Source organism: Ictalurus furcatus, chromosome 4 (genome assembly GCF_023375685.1).
Source record: "Ictalurus furcatus strain D&B chromosome 4, Billie_1.0, whole genome shotgun sequence".
NCBI lineage: Eukaryota > Metazoa > Chordata > Actinopteri > Siluriformes > Ictaluridae > Ictalurus > Ictalurus furcatus.
Window position 1 is genome coordinate 12,945,240 of NC_071258.1, and position 20,243 is coordinate 12,965,482.

General features: G+C 37.0%; 1 protein-coding gene across 1 annotated transcript in view; it reads left to right on the forward strand.

The window, feature by feature from the left end:
* arih1 (ariadne ubiquitin-conjugating enzyme E2 binding protein homolog 1 (Drosophila)) overlaps nt 1-7,414 on the forward strand; it is a 28,125-nt gene extending 20,711 nt beyond the window's left edge. The window contains exons 8-14 of the mRNA XM_053623030.1: nt 851-893; nt 1,936-2,007; nt 2,096-2,226; nt 2,381-2,438; nt 2,578-2,838; nt 3,012-3,124; nt 7,312-7,414. Coding sequence (XP_053479005.1) covers nt 851-893; nt 1,936-2,007; nt 2,096-2,226; nt 2,381-2,438; nt 2,578-2,838; nt 3,012-3,124; nt 7,312-7,396 — 763 coding nt within the window. The 3' untranslated portion in view covers nt 7,397-7,414. The remainder of the gene's footprint in view (nt 1-850; nt 894-1,935; nt 2,008-2,095; nt 2,227-2,380; nt 2,439-2,577; nt 2,839-3,011; nt 3,125-7,311) is intronic.
* The last annotated feature ends 12,829 nt before the right edge of the window (nt 7,415-20,243 follow it).

Genomic DNA, 20,243 nt, shown 5'->3' on the forward strand with positions numbered 1-20,243 from the left:
TTAAATTACACTGCAAATGTAATGGCATTGCTTACATCTACAAAAGAAGTGGGGGAAAAATCAGCTCCTGTATTCGAATCATTTCTCAACATTCACGTAAAAGAGCCGATTTGTTTGCGAACAACACATGACCAGTGTGAATTGAACGAATGAGTCATGGGGCAGATGAAATCAGTGAATTTGTTGCCTGAAGTGGTAAATAATGAATGAGTCACATGTAGTATGAATTGAAAGGCTTGGCTCTGGTTCTGGAAAGATTCATTTTCATTGTTTGGCACTGGACTTCAGTTAATGTTAAATGTGTTTCCAGGCGTTTCACCCGACACTCAAGACAAGATTTTAAAAATCTTTTTATTTATTTATTTTTTTAAACCAGTTCTCTTCCCATCACTTTTCGAGGACTGCTTGTGGCCAAGGACAAGCTGACAACATGGTGTGGCAATCACATCATGTTGTATTTTTCTTTTTTTTTGCTCAAAATACACTAGTAACATTGGGTTCTCTCTAATTTGGGTTCTCTTATTTTGAACCCAAACAATCATAATCCTGAAGAAACAAGACACTTCATTTTTCTGTATACAAGTATACAGATGGATGATGATAAAATCTTCACTACTATTATGAGCTTGCTAGTAAATGCTTTAGATTGTGAATTGAGTTCTGCACCTTGGTACTGATTTTGCTCGATATTGGACTCTAGAAATGCATATATTATGTTGAGTGTGATACTGGAATACAGTTTTCAGAAGTAAAAGAGTTTCTCTGTAATAATCAGCGACGAGGTCACATTGAAGACTGCTTTATTATGATTGGTCATACTAATGTGTTCTCAATTCATTCTTTAATGCAGCTTCAACTGTGGAGAGAACTGGCATGACCCAGTAAAGTGTAAGGTAGGCCAAAATCACATTATTTCTACTGCTCAGAAATGCATTAAGCCTGAGGGTTTAAGCACAATGACTACGTTTACATGCACATCAAATTCCGTTTAATTTCATCTATATTCGGGTTGCAGCCATTTTCTGAATGTGATGTTTAAATATTCCTGTATACATGGTTGCTATAAGTATGCCGAGTTGCTATTCCTAAATATCTAGCCTACAGTTAAGCATCTGTTAGCACCCACAATTCCTTGCAGGCTGAGTATGTGCATATATCTCATTTCAGTGGATTTTCTGAATTTGTTTACATGCAACAAATTTCCAATTAAAACAGGCATATTCCAGGAGTGAGAGATAGAATTTGGGGAATCAGAATATTGTCTTAATCTGAGTCGGGCAATCAGATTATGGCGTTTACTAGTTAGAATATCGCCTAATTCTGACTAATATCTGAATATTGACATGCATGTAAACATAGTCAGTGATGAATGATTCATATGACATTTGTTGTTTTTATGCCATTTGATTAGAAGTGACTTTATAATTGTCATATATACTTTTACTATTATATGATTGCTATATAAAAAAGATTTGTCACTGACATTATAATTTGCAACAAGCTAGCCAGATAATCTAACTGATGGGGCATCCGATCGTTCTCTTATTCGAACCTGAAGGTGGTTTTAAGGGTCTTGAAAACTGCATATGTAGAACAGTTGTATGTAAAGAATGTAGAGAATGCTGCTAAAGATGTGTAAAGCCTTGTTTCTAGTGAGACATGTTCCTTCCCTTAGAGGAGTGTGGCAAAACAGGCACTATCTCTCTGTGTCTGTGCTAAGAGCATCTCTAGAGACATGCTTTGCTATTGCAGAGAGAGCCTTGGAAAAAAAACAAACAAAGGAAGCATCTTGTCCCTTTGCGTCATACTTAACCCTTCCTATGTAGCATTTCTTGTTACTAATTCTCTGTTGCATTTGTACAATTTGGTTATTAATTACTACATCTAGCACATTGATTGGTTTTGGTTCAATGCATTTATTTTTCCCCATTTCAGTGGTTGAGAAAATGGATTAAAAAGTGTGACGACGACAGTGAAACATCCAATTGGATTGCAGCAAACACTAAGGTCAGTGGTGTGAGCTTGATCCTAAGTTTTCAGTGTTCTCTTCCTTGTGGCAATATCAGATCACATTTCTCTTGTTGTTGTGCTGCAGGAATGTCCTAAATGCCATGTGACCATAGAGAAGGATGGTGGCTGCAACCACATGGTGTGTCGGAACCAGAACTGCAAAGCGGAGTTCTGCTGGGTCTGCTTAGGCCCGTGGGAACCCCACGGATCAGCCTGGTGAGTTCAGTGTTGTATGGTCTTGCAGTTCTTGAATTACATTACCTAGCATACTCAATCTGTGTAAATAATTTGAGTAGCCCTTTTCTGTTAGTACAAACAAACAAAAAAATAAGCCTGACACAGGAATTAAACATATTTGCTGTCTTTCCAGGTATAATTGCAATCGCTACAATGAAGATGATGCCAAGGCAGCTAGAGATGCACAAGAGGTAGGCAAACTTGTACCAAGGGATATTTACAATAATCGCAAATCCTTTAGTAAGCTAAACTTACAGTTTTTGGATGAATACTTTTGTTTCTAAGCCAGTTCTGGTAATAGACAACTGTACATGTGTGTGCACTTTGCAGCGCTCCAGAGCAGCCTTGCAGAGGTACCTATTTTACTGCAACCGCTACATGAACCACATGCAGAGCCTGCGCTTCGAACACAAGCTGTACGCGCAGGTCAAGCAGAAGATGGAGGAGATGCAGCAGCATAACATGTCATGGATTGAGGTGCAATTCCTGAAGAAGGCTGTGGACGTGCTGTGCCAGTGCCGCTCCACACTCATGTTCACCTACGTCTTTGCCTTCTACCTCAAGAAGAACAACCAGTCCATTATTTTTGAGGTAAGATTTCATTAAGGTGTAGTTTTCATTAACTTGCGGTAGACTGCTTGGATTCTGTTTACTTGACTATTGTAGCTTGTAAGTAAAGGACTTTGTGTTTAGTGATTGAGCACCAACACATCTGTTGTGAAGAAGTGTGTGAGAGTGTGTGGTCTGTGCTTTTTCTTTGTTAGAACAACCAGGCTGATCTAGAGAATGCCACAGAGGTGTTGTCTGGATACCTAGAGCGAGACATTTCCCAAGATTCACTGCAGGACATCAAGCAGAAAGTGCAAGACAAATACAGGTAAGTCTGTAATGCTGTAATTCTTTCTGTAATCCAAACCTTATTGAAAGGATTCTGTTGAAAAGCTAAGTGCAGAAACCTTGGACCTTGGACAACTGGCATTGTATGACTGGCCTGAAAATTTATAAAAGGCAGTCGTTCGCATTGTTGCGTCATTATTACATAATTATTTTTACATCAAGTTGACAATTTGTCCCGTGTTGCCGTTTCTGGAACTCAAGTCCTCACAGGGAGTGAAAAGTTGCTGGTTGCTTGATAGTAAGCTTAGCTGCATTTCATTTTTTAAGCTTGCTTCACTCACTGCATATAGCATTAGTGGTTTTGATTCTGAGTGGGGCAGAGCTGGAGAGACGTCCTTTTTGTGTTTTCTTTGAAAGTGTTTTGGAAAGTGTGCAATTAAAACAAAAGAAAATGATTTTACTCTATTCCAATAACATGCTTTGCTCTTTTCAAAGTGGCACACATTCTGTTCTGCCAAATAGCAGGATGTAGACTTGAATGGAATTAGACTAGAAAAGTAGTTGTTGGCCAGTATTTTCTTTTAGACTCAAACCACCCGATGGAGCTGGTTTGTGACTCATCCACTCTGTTCATTGTTGCATTGTTGCACAAGTTAGAACATTTGCTGTTAAAAAAACAGAACAACTTCAACATTTTATAAAGGATAGGGCTTGGTCATCTAATCTGGAAATGTTTTGAAATTAGTTAGATTGTGCAGATGAGCTCAAGTGAGTCTTTGCATCAAATGTTGTGTCCTTGTTTTTGAGTGGTTGGCGACGTAGATGGTTAATTTAGCTCTGTAGCTTAGCTGATCATTTTTTTTTTCTTCTAGTAAATAGATGTTCCTGTTTTTATTTTTTCGAGTTAAGGGTGAGTTATAGGATCAAGTCTAGCATTATGGAGGTACTAATATTTATAGGGGTTCCAGGGATTTTGTGATGATTGGTAAAATCATGAATTCTTCCAAGTTATAAAGTAAGAAAATGGTATTGTAGCCTAAATCTTAGTTCCTTCTGTCATTGGGTTAAGACTTGGCCATAGATGGAACCTCAATAATATAATGACTGCAGTCATGCACCCGAATCAATAAAGAAATGGTTTCAGGACACAAAATTACTGTTTTGCAGAGGTCATCTCATTCTCCAGAATTTAACTGAAGAGGCCATCTAGATGTGCAAACCTAAGAATATAAAAAGGTTCTGCATGAAGGTGGTCCAAGATCCAAATATCTCCAACCTTGTTAGACACAAGAAATGGATCATTGCTGTTCTCTTCAGGGGAATCAAACATTAATTTTATCATTGCCAGCAGATTTGCATTGCAAATAGGTTTGTGCAATATAATTATTTTTATCATCTATACACCATAATACTGGTTATTATTAAAAAAAATGCCAAAAGGGCAGTCTTTTTCTCCATAGTAAAACAGGGGATGCGCTAATTGCCATGTAAATCTGGCGTGATGTGCGTGTAGGTATTTTGAACTCTTGGATATTAACTGACATGCCTGGAAGCCTAACCCCCTTCCCTCTACATCACATGCTCACTCAGTGCTGTCACTTTCTGTCAAGGTAAATGCAGAATGTTCATTTATGCCAAATAAAATCTGCCACTGTATGTACAACTTAGCTATCAATAGACAAGTTTATAGTTAACATATAGACAAGTGCTGTCATGGGGGAACGAAAAAACACCCTCCTTCAATTCTGTTTTTATTCATCAGGTCCTAAATAACAAGTGTGTGGTCCTCACCAACTTCTATAAACAAATAACCTCAGGTGAAAAAAAAAACGATTGTTTTTTGTTGTTATCTGAGGTTGGTTGTTCGTTTATAGAAGTTGGTGAGGACTACACAATTGTTTTTAGGCCCTGATGAATAAAAACATAGAATTGAAGGAGGGTGTACTTTCTTTTTTCCATGACTATATAGGTGTATGGTTTTGTCGAAATGGTTAAAAACTGCTCTTTTGATTTTTGGACAAGAAAGAAGGATTCTAACCTTAAACATTTAACAGGTTTACAAAGAAGTGTCAAATCTAATACTTTACAAATAAGTGCCAATAGTAATAAAATATTATAAAGTGGCTAAATATGCTGGGGTTTTTTTTGTTTTGTTTTGTTTTTTGTTTTTTTAGTATTCTACAGGGCACTAGAAAGCCTGATCTGGAATGACTTCTAAACCTGGGCAACTGGGTCAGACTTTCAGCTTTGTTAGCTGCATTTATCCCACCGAGAGAGCCTTCAAGATTATTCAGAACAGGAGCTTAACTGATATTGCTAGTGTGTTTAATAGCTTTTCTGTTAATGTTCTATTATTGTACACAAATGTCACAATCTCATAAAAAACCTGAAAAGGATGCGTGCAAAACTTGAAACTAGGGATGCACCGAATGTTCGGCAACCGAAATTATTCAGCCGAAAATAGCAGAAAAAACATTTTCGGTGTTCGGCTGAATAAGTGAAAATGCCGAAGAAATTTGACCGAACAATGACGTGTTTGACGCGACCAAATAGCTTAGCAACCAGCGTGAGACACGCGAATGTCACGACCTCGATGAGGGGGCACGAGCTACGTGCACGAGCTACGTGCTCTTCGGATGTTTACTTTTTTGTTTCTGTTCCGGAGTATTCTGTCACGTTGCGGGACTTAAGGGAGTAGAGTACGGAAGCGGGTAAAGACATATTTATTTAAGGGCAGGCAGACTAATCCAAATCGTAATCCAAAAAATGTAGTCAAGATAGGCAAAGGGAATCAAAGTCGCGGTCACAGAAAACAGGGTCAAAACACAAAACAAGAAACATGAACTAGTACTATGGACTGGGAGCGGAAAAACCAGCAGGGACTAAATGAACTAATCTGTAGTTAAAACTAACTAAATCTATCAAGGAACATAACATTAACAATGTATCTAACTATATTATATCTACTATAATACTCCGCGAGGTGTACAGGGATGCGAGCGGTATATATCCCCAATATAATCAGCCGTATAGAACCATTTTTTGCACTCTTGTCAATGCACCTTTTAATGCACATTTTTGTTGTAGGCTACAGAGTGTTACATTCTTTCAGCAGTCAGTTATAGGCCTAACATGGGCTATTCAAGGGGGGGGGTCAAAGATGACCACATCAAAATATTTTTATTTTACTCATTTATTTATTTAAAGTTATATTGTGCCTTGTTGGTAGCCTATGCCTGCTGGAATGAAAAAAAAAAGTTCAGCGTTAACTACGATATCAAAATATTTATTTTTTGTAATAGTTTTTTTTTCTTTGAAAAGCAAGACAAAATAGTAAAAAGCACATTTTAACTATTTAACTTATGCAATGGTGAAAAAATGGCAAAATAAATGGAAAAAACGTAAAAAAAAATAAAATAAAAAAAAAACGTGTTCGGTTTTGGCCTTCGGCTTTCGGCCAAGTTTTTCGTTATATTCGGCTTCGGCCAAGAATTTTCATTTTGGTGCATCCTTACTTGAAACCAATATTTTTTACATTTTCTTTTTACATTGAAAATTTTAAATAAGGAATAACATGCATTAGCTAATAAATAAATAACTAGGGTGGACTACAACCTACTGCAACCTACATAAACTTTTTTTTTCTTTCCCTTTTCATTTTAATCTTTGCTCTGCCCTCTGATTTTGGTTGTCCAGGGTGACACCGTGGCTGAGTGAAACTTTTTTCTATTGCCTTTTTCCTATGAAACGCAAGACCTGTTTGTTTACTGTTTGTTCAAAAGGTGATAATACAACCATAGTTAAGGTGGTCACATTTATTATTCATTTGTAAGAGGTTACAGATGTAAATAAATAAATAAATATTCACCTTGAGTAATATCAGAATATCTGATTAAAAAAAAAAAAAAGCTCTAAATAATACCGACAGTGCATCAGTGACTGAGGAATCAGAACAGGTTTAAAATATTATGTTCATTGTACTTAGTCTTGCTTTGAAATGGGGGAGAATGCACAAATCAGATAATGTAATGAATCTGTTATGTCTGGCCAGTTGTCATTTTGAGTATGTGAGTAGTTGTCTAATTTCAGGCTGGGTTACTCATTTCCTGAGTAAGACTGCTGTCTGTCTCCATGGCAGTGGACTTCGATCCCTGTCAATGAAAATGTTTTAAATGTAATGATTATGCATCACTTTGTGTCCTATGTAATATTAACTCTTGTGTGCAGATACTGTGAGAGCCGACGGAGAGTTCTGCTGCAGCATGTGCACGAAGGCTATGAAAAAGACCTGTGGGAGTACATCGAGGATTGAGGCAGCGTCCTCCTACTACAGACTCTCGGAGAGTGCCTCCACCAACTAGAGCGCTGATGCAACTGAACCGGGGCAGCACAAGCCTCAAGCTGCTGCCCTATTCCCTACCGCCATCCCGCCATCCCATCATCCCGCCCACCTCATTTTCTTTTTCCCCCCGGTGGCTTTTTGGTTTTCATACTGAAAATAAATTATATTTAAATGAAAAAGGAATATTCGAAATAAAATAATGTGTACAGCAGTATTGTTAACAGTGAACAAGCGTGGAGACTGAGATTCAAGAAAAGCAAGTGGATGGTTTAAAAAAAAAAAAAAAGAAAAGAAAAAAAAAAAACTTGTCCAGGCTGGTGTTGTAACACTTCTTCCCCATCATCTATTACCTTTTTCATGGATGTTTTCAGTTCATTTTATTTTATTTTGGCCTGTTTGTTAGTGTGCAGGCAGTGGACTTTTTCATAATGGCTTTAATTGTCCTGATCATGTCCTCTTGCATGGTCAGGTCCATGTCCGGGTTGCTGAATGTTTGCTCAAAACAAAACAAAACAAAAATCAAATTGGTATTTTTCAATTTGTACATAATGCATATGCATGGGAGTTAAAGAGCAGGAGTGGCACGTGTTTGCATACTTTTTAAATTTAAGGAAATATTTATTCTTTTCGAATATTAAGGGAAAAAAACCAGATGTATATTTGCTGTGTAGATTGAGTATCTTTCCCTGCCCTCGTTTGTCCTTCTTCCGATGTGTTTCGGACGTTGGATGCTTAACCCAAAACAGGAGTCCAAATCTCTCGATCTTTATCACTCCGTCAAACCGGAGCATGTCTGTAGTAGACTAAAGACTGAACTCTGCCAAAAAAAAAAAAGAAAAGAAAAAAAAAACAAAGCAGTATGCCAAGGAGGAACATTTAGTTTGCTACAAGTCTAATTAGCTGAAAGCAACGAGAGCTCACCATTATGAAGAGACCAAGAAGTAGAACGCTATCGTTTTGACACAATCCTTACAGATAGTTCTAAGACACAGGAAGACTGTAGGAATACATGCTAGCCAACAAGAATATGGCACACAACCGGGCTCTTCCTGGTTTGTGTATCCCACCCCCAAGCAAATAGATTTTGAACTGTGATCTCATTTTAAAGGGATGACTTTTGGGAGCCAAACTGAGTGACATTCACTCATTTTATATATATATATATATATATATATATATATATATATATATATATATATATATATATAGTGCCCTCCACTAATATTGGCACCCATGGTAAATATGAGCAAAGAAGTCTGTGAAAAATTGTCTTTATTGTTTAAACTTTTGATCTATTGTTCAAAACATTCACAAAAATACTCTGCTCTCATGGATATTAAACAATTGCAAACAAACCACAGGTTTATATATATATAAAAAAAAGTTAAATATAGGTGTGCAACAATTATTGGCACCCTTATGAGAAAAATATATTAAATATATTCCTATTGATATTTTACATTTTTTAAGAACACCTAGGTGACTAGGAACAGGAAATTGTTCAACCATGACTTCCTGTTTGACAGGGGTATAAATATGAGGTAACACATGAGCCAGATTAGCTTAGTCATTCATAACAATGGATAAGACCAAGGAATATAGCTGTGATGTGCAGCAAAAGGTTGTTGAGCTTCACAAAATGGGATGTGGCTGTAAGAAAATAGCACAAGCATTGAAAATGCCCATTTCCACCACCAGGGCAATAATTAAGAAGTTCCAGTCAACTGGAAATATTATGAATCAACCTGGAATTGGAGGCGTGTCTATATTGTCTCAATGCACTGTGAAGAGGATGGTTCGAGTGGCCAAAAAATCTCCCAAACATCACAGCTGGAGAATTGCAGAAGTTAGTTGCGTCTTGGGGTCAGAAAGTCTCCAAAACTACAGTCTGAGGTCACCTACATCACCACAAGTTGTTTGGAAGGGTTTCAAGAAAAAAGCTTCTACTCTCGTCCAAAAACAAACTCAAGCATCTTCAGTTTGCCAGACACTACTGGAACTTCAAATGGGATTGGGTTCTATATTCAGGTGAAACTAAAATAGAGCTTTTTGGCAATAAACACCAGAGGTGATTTTGGCACACACAGAGAGGTAGCCATATGGAAAAGTACCTCATGCACATGGTTTAATATGGTGGTGGCTCTTTTATGTTTTGGGTCTGTTTTTCTGACAGAGGACCTGGACATTTTGTTAGGATACATGGCATCATGGACTCTATCAAATATCATCAGATTATTTAATGAAAACCAGCCTAGTTGGGTCTTCCAGCAGGACAACGATCCAAAACATGCATCAAAATCAACACAAAAATGGTTTACTGACCTCAGAGGTCTCAGATCCCTTGCCATGTATTCTCCAACCTCATCAGGCATTATAGGAGAAGACTCAGAGCTGTTATCTTGGCAAAGAGAGATAGCACATAATTGTTGCATACCTATATTTAACAGTTTTTTTTATAAACCTATGCTGTGGTTGCAATTGTTTGATATCCATGAGTATTTTGTAAAAAAAATTTAACAAAAGATCAAAATGTTAAACAATAGACAGTCTTTCACAGCCTTCTTTGCTCATATTTATCAAGGGTGCCAATATTATTGGAGGGCACTGTATGTATATATATATTTATATATACTTGTGTGTGTGTGTGTATATATATATATATATATATATATATATATATATATATATATACACACATACACACACACACACACACACACACACATCGTTCTCTCTCTCGTAAGGTTCCTTTTCTTCCCAAAAAATATTTCTTTGGTGCACTTGTGGAGCAGGTTTGAAGGCACTGACGTATGAATGGAATGTTCAGTTAATAGCATTAGTGAAAGCAAGCTGTCTGCATTGAGCCAATGTCAAGCACATGTGTATATTGAACCGTGCAGATCTGGTAGTCAGTCATCTCTTGTTTTGCTGTGAAATTTCATGTGCTTTTAATCATGTTTAGCTCAGGGGTCATGTGTATTAAAGATTCTCATTGTACAAGTGCTGATCTTTTCCCCCTTTTTTAACAAGTTGCGCTGATTTGTTTTTATTATTAGTACTTTACCCTGAGGCGCCTTTGTACACATGAGGACGTGTCACATGGAATGAATTTCATCAGGAGCTCTAGTAGTTTGGTAGCAGAGCATTCTATTAGCAGATATGGTTGAGCCTACATGTCGTCATGGATGGAGTTGTATGTTTGTATTAACACGTGTTAAGATTCCGAGAACGACATGCCATAGTGTTGATTGCTTTGCGTATAGTGTGTGTGCGCGTGTGGGTTTCAGTGTCTAGCTGGTATCTGGGTGGATTGAGGCAAGGCATCCATGCACACAGCGCCAGTGCACATGAGCTCATGATGTGCTCAGTGTCCATCTAGGAAATGGACTGGACAGAAGGGGAGTGCATTACAAAATGTTATTAAAACCGTCTTTAAAAGGCATTCTCTCGCTTAAATTACACGTGTGTGTGTGTGTGGGTGTGTGTGTGGGTGTGGGCTGGGGGTGGTGTCAGTAGAGCTCTCCATCAGCAAGGTGTTCCATGTGCATCTGAAATACACAGAAGGCCGAGAGCAGTGAGGGGTCTTCCATGTAAACATTGCTAATTTGATTACTAAACTGTTTGTATCTCTACTGATTGGATTTAGTCAAAACTTTCCTCAGTCACTGTGGTTCTCTTCACATCTGGAAGTGGAGTTTGTGGAACTGTCCAGTGATCACAAGGCTGCTTCTTTTCTGCAGATCATCATGGATGTTACTGCGTCTGTCAGACCAGTTGCTTCTCAACGATCTCAGTATATTCAGTCTTGTCTCGTAGTCCGCCCAGATCCCAGTGTAATATTCACCGTAACAAAATAAGCAGCTACTTTCATTTGGTTCAGACGTCAAAAAAAAAGAGAAAGTTTTAATACTTTTCTACATATCTTTATGCTATTCAAATGTTTGGTTTCTTATATACATAGTGTAAAATGTGAAATAAATTAGTTGTCTGTTTTGGAGAAAATGAATATTAAAAGTGCAAAATGTTGCAAGATTTTTTTTTATTTTGTTGTCAGTTCTTTTTTCCTGTGTTCTACTTTCAAACAGTGCATTTGGGTTTTCTTTAAACTTGTGAAAACTGTGGATAACAGCATAAACCTCTGATCTTATTTTAACCATAAGAGGGAGCTGTGACAATATTTACTACATCAGCAAATGCAATGAAGGAGCTTGAATTGAAACAGAAGCAGGAATTCAACCTAAAGGAAGACACATTTCTAATTCAAGTTTGAGCTACACCTGGATATTTAACAAAAATATAATGTAAACAGAAGTCAAATCAAAACAGATTTTCCTCAGCAGCAATTTCATGGCAGAGTAACCCCAAAGCATAATGTAGGAGAAAGAAAAAAAGAAACCATCCCCCAGCATTATTGAAATGCAAAGTTGGGTCTAAAAACAGTTCTACCATTTTATAACATGGCTTTAATCTCTCGTTTCCCCAAATATAAACAAACAGCAGGTTTGATGGAAAATGGAAAGGCACTTTAGACGGTCACTAGCTATGGCTGATTTAAAGCACGGTAAGATGGTGGAAAAAAAAAAAAAAAGTAAACATATGAGTCCTTTGGTAAATGATCACAGTCTTGGAATGAAGAGCACCTGAAATGTTTGGGTTTGGGACATTTCAAATATATAACTGACCAAAACTGGTTCAGCAGCTGTTAAAACTTTAAAAACAGACCCCACTCTTTATAAATATAATCTATTGTAAAAAGTGATCGTCAGAGTTAAAAAGCATGCTAAATATATTCACATTTTAAAATACAAAGAAGCAAAGTTTGCAGTTAAAATTTTTTTTTTTTTAAACTTCTACATACTTAAAAAAAAAAAAAAAACAAACAAAAAAAAAAAACAACAAAAAAACACTTCAGTCCTCAATTTGAAGCCACCCTTTCTTATAGTCCACTAGCAGCTCCAGGTAGTACTGCCACTCTGGCTCACTGTCATACTTAACCTCAAACACAGTCTTCAGTGGGTTGGGATGGGACTCGTGGATACGCAGCACTACACCCTTGTACCACACCTCTGTCTTATCATTTTCTTCATACAGATGGCGGATCCTTTTGCCCACTAGATCCGGGTAGCTGTTCCTCATGGCCTGGTGGGTGTTCCGTACTGCTGAACGTAGTACCCATCTCCTCCTATGCTCTGAAGGACACGGAGTAGAGAGATAGGGGCAGTGCTGTGATCTTGAGGAGAACTCCCTCACTCCGTGTTGTGTCCTAGACTCGGAACTTCTACGTTTCTTTTTTCTGTGACAGCGTCTGTGTCTCCCTCTTTGAACCTCAGACTGGTCCGGGACTCTCTGGTAGTGGGACACCTGGCCTCGCCGGCCTTTGGTGTAATAAACTTTCCTGAGTTTTAGAACCATGTCCGAGCGCTTCCTAGTGCTACTGGACGCACGTCTTGCATACGATGACAACGAGGTCATCTCTGTATCCACATCATTGCTCTCTGAGGAGAGGTCATCAGAGGTCAAGGGGCGCCCCCAGGAATTCTCAGGCTCTTGCTCAGCCTCTGACTCAGCCTCTGACTCGATCTTCACCTCAATGTGAGCCTCTACATCGGTGCAGGCTGGGTGTATGTTCTCCCATGTTTCTACCTCCAAACAGTTGGTGAATGTCCAGCTTTCAGATTCCTCAGCAAGCCCATCCTCTTCTGAGGAAGTGTTGTCACCTAAAAACCTTCTCTTGCAGGCACCTTTTACCCTCCCTTTGCTCTGAAGACTTTTCTGGCAAGATGTTCGCTTCAGGCTCTCCAGGCATGTGGCAGTATCTGGCGTGTGTTGCCTTGGTGATATGCAGTGCACCTCAAACCCGTTAAAAGAACTTTCAGCTTCAACAGAGCATTGCACACATTCTTTTTTAAAAGTGGAGTTCACTTCTATTCCTAGAGAGAAACAAGGGCAAAGTTAGAGTTACTTTTCTTTACTCAAGCAAAACAAAATAAATCAATCATCTACACTCTCAGTACTAAACTGAACCTTCCCTGTTGATTTGCATCCCCAAACCGTTTTTATATTTAAAAAAAAAAAAAAAAAAAAAAAAAAAAAAAAAAAAAAAAAAAAAAAAAAAAAAGGTACACTACATTCCCATTTCCATGGGAACAATAAATACTATGAACAAAACATACATGCTTGAGGGTTCCACCCAAGCCACAAGGAAAAATTTAATACAGTTTAGTGTAATAGAGTAAAATATTACACTGATAATGCACGTCATTTTATGCTATTTTACATGGAAATATTGGGGAAAAAATTCTATACTTCTCATTAAACTGCAAAAATTACTAGTGGATTTAAACAACTAATCATTAGCTGTATAAAAGGTACCAGAAAAGACCAGAGGGACAAGAAGATTAAAGAAACGATGTGGACACCACTAGTCTTGGATAGTTTTGGTCTGTTACCAAGATTAAGAACGTACTAATATAAAAATATTAGTAAATAAAGAACGGCTGAATATAGACATGAGGAAGTCTGTCAATGTATTTAGCCAACACAATTAGAGAAAATCTGGCCCAGACGATTGATGGTGTAAAATAAGTATCTGGCAAAAACATAAACTTTCCTGCATGTATGGAGTAAAAAGGAAGTAAAAACCTTGGTGAAAAGGTAGAGGAAGCTGAATGAGATAACTAGGCCGAGTAAACACCTGCACTGTTTTATCAACGGATGCCCGAGATGCTTCTTTGCTAGGGGGATGTGTGCAACAGGTTTGACAGTGATCCCAAACCACATCACTTCCTACAGCTCACCACCACATCCGATGACATTATGCAGAAAATGGCTCTACATGCAACAGTGCATGAGTGGGATTGTGTCTTTCCTGCAGTCTTCTCTACATTTAAAGAATGAACTCAAAGCTATACTGACAGCTAAGAGCATGAAGATAAGAGAGAAAAGTATATAAAAGCTTAGCTTCATGAATGAAGTGAGTGAACAGAAGAAAGCAGTGTGGGGCAACAGAGGAAGGGGAAGTACCTTTTGTGCATCATCTGTAGGAGTAGAATCTGCAAAATAAAAAAATTAAAAAAGGGTTCAAAACAAAATAAATCTGAAATTAAAAAAACAAGTATATAAAAAAATAAGACATTAAATTGGTCAAAGTAAAAAATACAGAAAATAATTAAAATCGATTAGCCCATTTCATCTAGTAGTCCTTTTCAATAAAATATAGTTTTGTGAAAAAATTGCCAATGAACAGTGCTGTGGAAAAGTATTTGCTGATTTCTTCTGTTTTTGTGTAAATCTTACACTAAATAGTTTTAGATCTTCAAATGAAATACACCATAAAACAAAGGCAACATGAGTAAACATACAACAGTTTAAATTTTTTTATTGAAGCAAAAAAAACAAAAACAAAAACAAAAACAAAAAAACAACAAAAAAAAAAAACAGGTGATCCAACACCCATCAAAGCTTTCAACTTTGGCATAGTGTGTTACTGGGTAAAACCTTTTAACCAACTTCATGCTGTTGAAAAAGTTCTATTAAAGTGTTGATTTGATTGAACAGGGTTTGCAGTAATCAGGACTGGTTGCATCTAGTCCAGCTGAACCCCATTATGAATGCAGTTTCATAGATTTGGGGAATTAGTAACTATGGGGGGGGGGGGGGGGATACATTTTCACAAGGACCAGCTGGTATTGGATAACTTTTTTGCTTCAATAAATATAATTTAAAAACTATGTTTTGTGTTTACTCAGGTTGCCTTTGTTTTATCTTAAATTTTGTTTAAATTTGTGAAACAATTTTGTATTTTTGTTAAACAACAATTTTTTAAAAAAGTTTGTTTATTATTAGTTTTGCATTACATGGAGCTTAAACACAACTACCTCAGCTTTCAATACAACTAAACATAATTTATTTTAAAAAAGGTTTTATTCTTACAAAGTTCACTCTTACAATATAATCATATGTCTAAATGCTGTTTTTTGCTTCCACATTGATCCGTCTCAACACCCTTTACCTTGAGAACATTACCTTTTTCACCTTAAGTCACCCTTAGGCCAAGCTAGTCTTAGGATTCAAACATAAGCATAGACATCTTAACCACTGGTTACATACCCTTAGGTTAGATTTAAACATTCCTCTACTGGAAGATACAGGGTTTTTCTAACTCGGTACACACTTATATCATTTACTTGATTAGAAAATACTCTATAATCTGCACTTCATACCAATTATAGTATAGAATATAAAGTGTAATCAATGTGTGTAACTACAAAGTTTACCAATGTTTGGATATGTTAATAAAGTATAATCTAATAAGTATAACCAACAGTTAGAATTATTACTTAGAAGCAAAATCTAAATCCATAGTGCACTTGTTGATCAAGTTATATTCTAAGTGTGTACTGAGTTAGATGAATTCTGTGTCTTACTGAACAGTAGGCCTAATTGTTTTCTGTGTAAGCCCGTAACTCTCTGCACAGCAGGCATAATCTAAAACTATAAAACACTTTCTAACAAGTGGCATTCTAAGTGTGTAAATTAAGAACCTTGTGTTTGTCAAAAGCAGCTTCACTCTATGGCAATAAAAATAGCAATTAGACACATACCAGAACTGGTTTTCCAACCAAAGCCCTCTAAACTTGCAAATCAGTGTCAAAAGAAAAGATAAGACTTCCAGGAGGAAGAGTACCAGGCTGAGACTATAGGGTGAATTATGGGACAAAGTAGGGATGTCACGATACTAAGAATCTAGTAGTCGGTACCGATACCACCAAAAGTACACGATACCCGATACCAAAGTCGATACCACAGTGTGATATAAAAATAAAATTACACACACACACACACACACACACACACACACACACACACACACACACACCTTATACTCTGAATGCAAGCATTAGTTTAAATTCACTGATATGGTGGCAGGCCAAAACTATTTATTAAAACCATGACCATGTGAATAATTATTAGTGACAGTAGCTACATTTAGCTGACAGGACACGGGCTGAATGGCGATGCATGGTGGCCCATTAGGAAATAGTTTATAACATCACAATGCGTTAGCGTCGTTAACAAATAACTGGCTATCGCAAACATTACATGGAGCACAACGTTAGCTGGTTTCACGGCTACAATGCCAGCTGCCTCAAACAAACATAATATAGGACCGTCTTTCAGGTACTTCGCCAAAGTCCAGGTGTTTCCTCGCATTGTTTGAAATGAACGATCGCATCGGCTGCACAACGGAAACCGATACTAGCTTTCCTCTCTTTTCCTATCAACAAGTCGGGGCGGAGCTAAACTTGTTAAGCTAGGCTAAGCTAGGTAAATTTTATTTCATCACACACAGTCGTAAAATGCATTTCACTACATATCGTACCATGTATGGTTGTGTGTGACAAAATTTGAATGTGTCAAACATTTACATTTATTCATTTAGCAGACACTTTTATCCAAACCGACTTACAAATGTGAAAATACAAGCAAAAACACAAGTCCCAGTGAATGAGCTTTTACTATAGAAATGGTAATGTATTATAATGAGCACATTCATATTAACCCACTGTTCATGTTTCTGGCGGAACTACCGTCTGAGCAGTGAAGTTATACAACAATGATGCACACCATCGGACTGATTCAACTGCAATGTGGTATAACTGGTTGCAATTGCTTTATGAGCACATGTAGCAGGTATTCTCAGAAACAGGTACTGTATGCATTTCTAACAGCCTAAATAAGCTGCAATTATGGAACTTGCATAACTGTAAATGATCGTCACACTTTCTGAGTAAATGTTTAATTTGTGCATGTCTCGGTGGAATGTTCCGGAGAGCGATTAATCTCAATGATTTACAGATGTGTACATTTATTGTAAGTTATGACTTGCTTGATCAAGAAGCAACATCTGTAGCAATATTTTTTTTTTATTAAAGAAATGCTTAGCTAGCCTGTTATTTCTATAAGTAAATATAAAGGTAATAAGAGGTGATTGATTATCACCTATTCCATTTATCATCATTTCTCCTCTACTCTTAATAATGTACTCAAAATAACCTCAATTACCCCTGCACACAAGATAACTGTCTTAGCTAATGATCACAAAAATATAAAGAACAATTAAAATTGCAATCTTCTGTCTTATCTCATCAAAATGAAAATCAACATGAACAAGGGAATTACAATCAGGTGACAAATTAAAGGAAAAACCAAAAAAATAAAAATTAAATGGCATTGTTGTGCTATGGAGGAATTTTGCTGCCAGAGTTTGGGTCCATTTGTGTCCTTAGAAGGAAGAGTCGCTTTAAGTCAATACAAACGCATTCTAACATTTCTATCCCAATGGGAATTTCTCTTCCACTGGTTGATGAATGTTTTAACTCAACCTAATTGAACACCTATTGGAGATTTTGGAATGATCTATTAATGCTCCCCACCACCAATACACCAGCTGAGGGATTATCTTCCAAGTAGAACATATACTGATACATATATATCTTCCACGTCCCACTGAACATATACTGGTGTCTCAATAAGCCAGTGTTGTACTTTATTGCTCAACCCCTATGACTACACTCACCGTTCATTATATTACGAACGCCTGTACAACTTCATGCAGTTATCTAAATCAGCCAATAATGCGGCAGCAGCACAATGCAAAAAATCATACAGATACAGGGAACTAAAGAACTAATGTTCACATCAAACATCAAAATGTGGAAAAAGTGTGATCTCAATGACTAATATAGAATATATTGATAAAGTGTAATCAATATGTGTAACTACAAAGTTTACTAATATTTGGATATGTTAATAAAGTATAATCTAATATGTATAACCAATATTTAGAATTATAATCTAAATCCATAGTGCACTTGTTGATCAAGATGAATTCTGTGTCTTACTGAACAATAACTGTTTTTCTGTACCAGCCTGTACCTTTCTACACAGCAGGCATAATCTAAAACTATAAAACACTTTCTAACAAGTGACATTCTAAGTGTGTAAATTAAGAACCTTGTGTTTTGTCTAAAGCAGCTTTACTGTATGGCAATAAATTAGCATTTAGACATTCACCAGAACTGTGTTTCCAACCAAAGCCCTTTAAGCTTGCAAATCAGTGTCAAAATAAAAGATAAGACTTCCAGGAGGAAGGGTACCAGGCTGGGACTATGGGGTGAATTATGGGACAAAGTGAAAATCCTGTTCTGATAAAACAATTAAGAAAATACAACAGAAAACTAATGCACCAGAAATTTAAGATGACATATAGACATGAATAAGTAACTGTGGCAAAGAAGATAGATCTGTTTTTAATGAAAAAAGGCAAAACCCCACCCAAGCTGAGTACACTGTGGAGAAAGGTACAAAAAGGGCTGTACGTGTTCGTATAATTCACACTTTCTGCAGACTGTCTCACTTTACTGTTTCAATAAAATTTAATTACTTTTTGACATCTACTAACCCTCTGTCTCTGAAGGCTGGAAAGATTGTTCGCCATGAGAGTAACTGTGTCATGGTTGTTGTTACCAGATGGGCTGGTCTGAGTATTTTAGAAACTTCTCATCTCCTGGGAATGAGTCTATATAGTTTACACAGAATCTTGTGAGCAGAGAGTTTGCTGGCTGAAACACCATGTTGATGAGAGAGATCAGAGGGGAATGGCCAGACTGGTTTGAGCTTACAGGAAGTCTATAGTAACTCAAATAAGCATTCTGTACAACCACAGTGAGCAGTAAAGCATCTCATAGAAGAATTTCTTTGATCAGACTATGATTTAAATATGTTTATTATGTAATCCATCAGGTCCAATCAGAAGTTAAAATAATCAGAGTGATAAGAAATGTTTTATTCCATCAAAGGCCTAACAATGACTTAGAAAGGTATTTCAAATCATGACGAGAGTGACTTCATGTTAAACCAGCATTTAAACATATTAAGCATATGATTATGTGATAAGACATGGAATATGTTAATATTCAAAGTATAATTCAATCAGGTATAAATCAATGTATAAGATATGAGAGTATTCATGTATATTAAATCAAACAAACCAGGACAAGCTGATGTAACTCCAGCTTGTGAGGAATCATTGAGTACACATTCCTCATTGGCAGTTTGTATCTTTCTTCCTAGCTCGTTAACTTGTTATCTGTCATTCCTTAGCGTGTATCCACTATTACTGCCAAGCTTTATGAGTAGGACGTTAGAAAAATACAGGATATGCACGCACTGATAATGCCACCTGTCAGTGAACACGTGACTTTTTTTCTAATCTTCAACTGTCCAGTTTCAATGAGTCAGTGACCATGATATCCTCAGATTCCTGATCCAGGCTGACAGGAGTGGAATACAATGCAGTATTCTGCTGTTGTAGCCCTTCCACCTCAAGGTCAAAGTTTTGTGCATGCTGAAATGCTTTTCTGCTCACAATGGTTGTAAATAATGATTATTTAAGTTCCAATATCCTTCCTGGCAGATCAAATCAATCTGGACATTTTCCTCTGATCTCTCTGATCAATAAAGCGTTTCCACCCACAGAACCATTGCTCACACAATGTTTTTGTTTTTCGCACCATTTTGTGTAAACTCTAGAGATTGTTGTGTGTGAAAATACCAGGAGATCAGCAGTTAATGAAATACTCTTACCAGTCCATCTGGTACTAACATTCACGACACAAAGTCACAGACATCACACTTTTTCTTAATTTTGATGTTTGAGGTGAACATTAACTGAAGCTCTTGACCTGTATCTGTATGATTTGTTTTGGTTTTTTTTGCATTGTGCTGCTGCCACATGATTGGCTAATTACACATT